The following is a 6,000-nucleotide window of genomic DNA, read 5'->3' as shown; positions in this document are numbered from 1 at the left end:
AAACCACAAACACTCCAAGGGGCTCATAGAGATGAGAGTACAATGCTTGCTGGCGAGTCCCCACATCCAAAAGCTGCCATCCTAGCAGATTATGGTTTGCTGTCTAAGTGCATGATTCTATGTCATGCCTGTGCTCTCTGCACCTAATAAACCTTGAGGCTCATACAGTTCATAATGTGTCCTACCTAAGATAGGGTGGTAGCATTATTTATTATCTCTGGTGTTAATAAAAAGGGGGAATCTGGAGGTGGAGAATGTCCATTATCTATACTGGGGTTAAATGTAAAGAGTATATCCTCTATTGAGAGCTTGATGCAAAAGGCTGGGGTGAAGTGACACCTGGCTCTTTACCACACCAAGCAGCCTACCTCAACAGAATTGTGGAAGACCAAGGGATATACCTAGGTTCAGATACAATCATCACTCAGCACCACCTGAATGTATTATCCAGCGATACAGAAAATAATAAAGGTTTTATATATATTTATTTATCTTGGTAACCTGAGGGCTAAAAAGATTTGGAATAGTTCTTCTCAGAAGAGGTCCATCAGTAAGGGACTGAAGTGGACAGTTTATTACATAAAATATGGTTAAAACGGAGTTGGAAAGAGGGTGGTTTCTTCAGCTCCTTTTATAGGGTTCCTCTCTTTGATAACAATAGAATACCTGATGATCCAGGACAAACCATTTTAGTTTTTTGGCATCAGAGAGGGAGGAAATGAGGGAATGGGGTGTGATGGTCAAAGGCAGGAAGAGTGAGCAATGGTCCTCAAACCAAAGAGTTCCCTATCTGCAGGTCCTCCTACCCTTGAGTCTGAGCTCAAGCTCTAGGGTGGACACAGAGAGGCCTTGTAGTGAGTGGTTTGCATTCCGAGGTATGAGGATCCCTGGTAAAGTCAGCAGCACCTGGTTTTTGGAAACCAGCCCACAAGATAAGAACACTGCAACCAAGCTTGTAACTAATACTGCTATTTAACTATCATCCAAAAGAGAAAAGGGGAAGAAATCCCCACTACATTGGGAGGGTTTAAGCTTTCATATAAGATGGTCTAAATAATCTCTTCATTTGATCTTAGGGTTTCTTAAGCAAATTCCCATTCAATGATCGTTATCTCGTTAAAGGCACTTTTTATGACATGATCGGAAAGTATTTTTTTTTTTTTGGGGGTACTGGGAGTTGAACCCAGGATGCTCTATGACTGAGTTACATTCAGCCCTTTTTATTTTTTATTTTGAGACAGGGTCTTGCTAAGTTGCTGAGGCTGGCCTCAAACTTGAGATCTTCTTGCCTCAGTCTCCCAAGTTGCTGGGATTACAGGCATGTGCCACCATGCCGGCAAGGAGTGAATTTTAACTGCAATGACATCAAGATTAATTCCTGGGGAAGAAGAGCCGCCTGGAGAACTTAAAGTGATTTCAACAGGCAAATAATGTTGTTGTGAGCATTTCAACAGATGCACACCCAGAAAAAAATGTATGCCCTGAACACACTTATATTGTTCCTTTAGTTTTCCAGCTGTTTCTAGCTGGAAACTGCTCTATAAAAAGCTAGAATTAACTCTGTAAAGAGATTGCACTCACTACTTGATTGATTTTCAAGACACTGGCCCTAACTTCCTATCACAGCTGTGCTTGACAAAATTAGCAAGTAACTAGTTCTACAGGGGAAAAAAGAATGAAGTCAAGTTGAGCAAAGCTTTCTTACAGCACAGGGATTCTGTCCCTGACCAGAAATGGCAGGACCAATTGCTGAACCCATAGCAACTGAATGCAATATGAAATGTCAGACTACTACATGTGAAATGTAAGACTTTTCATAGGCAAGATTAAGTGTTCTCTCTAAATATAAATCATGGAGCATATAATTTTCCTTTCTTTTCTCAACACTTCTTATTGATCTCAGGCTTAAAATATTAGTTAAATGAGAATTATAAAAATTATATAAGGGGTTGAGAAAGAGTAAAGGGCTAATTTTTGCCTACAAGTGTGGGTTGAGGATCTTGATCCTTCATATCATACTCCCAACTAGAGAACAAATACAAAAATAAACACACCATGTTATACATTATACAAAGTGTAAATCTACAAACACAAGTATACTAATTAGAGTTGTTCCTCAGAAGCAGTTCCCTCCAGTCCCTTAGAGAGGAGGAGGAATGGGGACGGGATGATTTTCATTATTTCATACGCCTTTTCATGTCTTAAAAAGTTTGTAATAACAGTCTCAGTAGCGCAAACAATTTCATGTGAAAACAAAAGCTGTAAAAATAAATTACTTTTGAAGAAACACGGGTTCCTCTGTCTGCAGCTCAGAATTCATCATGTCGTACTAAGGCCTCCCCAAAATCTGTGGCCTGGCTGCCCACAAACAAATCATACTTGTCAACAATCTCCTCCTTAGTAAGCTTGCCATCCTGAAATCAGAGAAAGCAGTGAGTTGAGACAGAATGTTTCCTTTTCCAAATACAGAAATACTACTAGAGAACATGGGTTAATCAGGATTTAATTAAATGTGAATTCAACCTAAATCTTTCTTCCATATAAACACAGAGGGAGAAAATAACAATGAGTATGTTTCTCTTATTAAGAAAGTTAAAACTGAAAGGGTGGTGATTAATATAGCTCAAAAGTTCCAAGACTGAGGAGCAAACTGTTAACATGTAAAACATCTGTTAGATATGGGCAAGAGATGGCCAATAACAACTGGACAATACTTCAGAGTGAATCAATCAAGTTGCTATCTAATAGGAACAATGAAGTCTGCCAGTATCAAGTCTAGCCTGCACCTCCCTCCGTCCTTGCCACCAACCAGATTAGATACACCCAAACAAAGACTCTGACACACACACCTCAAACAGTATTAAGATTCCCAAGGGACAACTGCTCATATTTCCTTCTCTCATGTAGCTAAGACAAGGCAGTTGGCAACTGAAGTGACTGAGTAAGAAACAGACCAACCTTAAAAGGTTTTTAAGATTCTGCATCTGAAACTGAAGATTAGCCTAGATAATATAATGTTCAAAATAATAGAAATCCCCATCTTTAGACTTTCAGTTTATTTTAACCACAATACTCAAATCTCTGACAAAAGTGACAGAGTATAGTGATAACACTATTCTTTTTTCTTTAGTTGTAGTTGGACACAATAACTTTATTTTATTTATTTATTTTTATATGCTGCTGAGGATAAAACCCAGTGTCTCGCCCATGCTAGGCAAGCACTCTACCACTGAGCCACAACCCCAACCTATTAACACTATTCTTTTTTTTTTTAAAGAGAGAGGGGGGAGGGGGGAGAGACAGAGAGAGAGAGAGAGAGGGAGAGAAAGAGAATTTTTTTTTTAATATTTATTTTTTTTAGTTTTCGGCGGACATAACATCTTTGTTTGTATGTGGTGCTAAGGATCGAACCCAGGCCGCACGCATACCAGGCGAGCGTGCTACCGCTTGAGCCACATCCCCAGCCCCTAACACTATTCTTAATGAACTGTATATCTCAGATAATCGATCAAGGACAATTTTAATAGATTCCAAGGAAAAGCTGATTTATAACTATCTATTAAAAAAAAAAATTTAAAGTACATTTAAGAAGGAAATAACCAGCAGGCAGAATGAGTAATAGGTTAAAGAAAAAAAAAAAAAAAGAACAAAGGAAGTAACAACAAAGCAAAAAAATAAAAAGAAAATTTCCTGAGTATCCAAAGATAATAAGTGATGCACGCTGTGTGCAGGCTACACAGAGGCTCTTTTATGCAGCCCAGGTTCCTCCAACACCTTGAACACTGGGCAGAGATGACTAAAATGAGACCAGAGAGCAAGTGTTGCCTTCAAAGTTTTCAACTGCCAAATTTAAATCCTAAGCAGACACATTAATTAAGATCTTAAATGCTCTATGTATCTTGACAAAAAAATTTTTAGGCAATTTTTTTAGTCCTTAGAAACAGACTCATATTACTAGGCTACTTTGGCCTGTTCAGACTTACCTTATTTTGGTCTGACTCATAGACTAGGTGCCTAGCTTCTGCCTCTGCATGGTCATAGTCTGAGGGGAGTATCCAGTCTTTGGTTTCTTCCTTGTCCATCTTCCCATCACGGTTCTTATCTCGAAATTCAACAAACTGCTCTCGCTCTGTCTTCACCCATTCTGGCTCATCTGCATTTCCATCATGGCTGTACATGTCACCTGTGTGCACAGAAATACATATAAAAAAAAGTTTGTCTTTTTCCAAAGACTACCTCATGCTAATTTGGTCTAACCCTTCTTCATCTGTTTTCAACCTAATAGCAGTTTATATTGGTACTTCAGGCCAGAACCCTTAGAAAGAAGCTTATTTTCCTGAGAGTAATTAATAATCTCGCAAAAAGAGCATTTCCAGCTATTGACTTTGAGTTACACGAAAGCAAAGAGACGCCTTATTATCTTAAGATATACAGAAATAAGATGAGTTGATCAGCACCATGACAGGTGGACTAATTATTCCCAACATTTTATTTTGACATATGGTAGCTACTTAAATTGGTCCACTGGTTTAAAAAGCACAGTTTTAAATTCTCTGGGAAACTTAGAAATGTTATGTCATAAGCCAAAACAAACTACTAAACCAACTAATTAACTCCTACATAAAATGCATTATACCAGTGGTCTTTAGTCAGGGCAACATGCCCCTGGGTAAATAGGAACACTGTCAAGGAGTACACAGGGAAGGACCAGACAGGAAAGAATCAAATTTCATGTCCTGAACTTTCAGTTTCCCTAAAAAGCTTATCTGCAGAATATAGCTCTGGCCCTCAAGGCTTCTTTCCTGTCTCCCCTTTACCATTACCCTTTCCCACTGTATACAAGAGAGGCATATTCTCTCAGCCATTGCGAAACTTTACAGTGTAAAAAGCTCCATTCCACGATGATGAAAAAAGTGCCAATTAGAAACATTAGTGTTGGTATTAAGAAAGATGTTTGAAAAAATGCATAACAAATATTAAAGGCTTTGCTTAAAAAAAAAAAAAAAACCTGAAAAGAGGGTCTAATTGAGTTTTAGCCATGGGATCATTAAAAATAATTTTTGATGACAGATCAATTGATTTTTTCATATAAGTCAAAAGGCATTCCAAAAACTAAATGATACTGCTATAAAAATATTCCATTCCCATCAACTTATATAAATAAGGTCTCTTAGTATCTACTCTTCAAAAAAATAAAATTAGGAGTTAGTGTTGAATTATTTTACTCTAATGGCAAGTAACTGCCATCTATAAATACAAAACTACTAGGAAAAAAGGTAGCAAAGAGATACATTGTTGTTTAATATGAACATGTTTGTAGTAAATGTTATTTTGTCTGTTTATTAATAATTGTAACAGTAACTGAACCTAGAAAAGACTTAAAAACATTTAAAAACAACACTTAAACATACTTAAGAGCTTAGGAAACAAGTATTTGTACTTGCATAACTACTTCAAGGTGAGTTAAGGCTTTTAGATACTTCTGTGGGGAAAGTAAATTAAAAATAGAATTAAGAAACAAGACAGTACAAAAATGGTAGAGAATTGCTAATTCAAGACAATACTATTTCTTGTCAGTTTTGTCATCAGTAAATGAGAAAAAGATCCCCAAATGCCTACAAAATTAAACAAATAATTGTAACCAAGCAATGGTCACACTATTACCAACTGAATGCTATTATTTAAAATAATACAGTACCAAAGAACTATTTTATTTTTAATTGTTCTTAAATGAAGACATAGCCGCTAACATTTATTGAGTAGCTTATTTATTTCTAGGCATCATAATAAACATTCTACTTATACTATCACTTTATCTCCCTGAATTATTTTAGGACAAATCCCAGGTAATCCCCCACACTATGTATTTTAGAATATATCTGTTATGTTTTATAAAATCAATTCCTTGGTATAATCTAATACCCAGTCCAAATTTGAACTTTCTGATTCTTTTTTTTTAAAGTTGGTTTGTCCAAGCTGGCCATAGTGGCACATGCCTGT

The 6,000-nt window shown here is 36.8% G+C and overlaps 1 protein-coding gene across 2 annotated transcripts in view; it reads right to left on the bottom strand.

Annotated features, from left to right (window-relative positions):
* Positions 1-2,226: 2,226 nt before the first annotated feature.
* The window catches only part of Calu (calumenin), a 30,367-nt gene continuing 26,593 nt past the window's right edge, over positions 2,227-6,000 (bottom strand). For both annotated transcript variants that reach the window (XM_076834350.1, XM_076834357.1), the window contains exons 6-7: positions 3,984-4,183; positions 2,227-2,414 (exon numbers count right to left, since the gene is read on the bottom strand). In XM_076834350.1, coding sequence (XP_076690465.1) covers positions 2,310-2,414; positions 3,984-4,183 — 305 coding nt within the window. In that variant the 3' untranslated portion in view covers positions 2,227-2,309. The remainder of the gene's footprint in view (positions 2,415-3,983; positions 4,184-6,000) is intronic.

The sequence above is a fragment of the Callospermophilus lateralis genome, chromosome 1 (genome assembly GCF_048772815.1).
Source record: "Callospermophilus lateralis isolate mCalLat2 chromosome 1, mCalLat2.hap1, whole genome shotgun sequence".
Lineage (NCBI taxonomy): Eukaryota > Metazoa > Chordata > Mammalia > Rodentia > Sciuridae > Callospermophilus > Callospermophilus lateralis.
The sequence above is the reverse complement of the archived record's forward strand: the minus strand, read 5'-3'. Positions and strand labels throughout refer to the sequence as shown.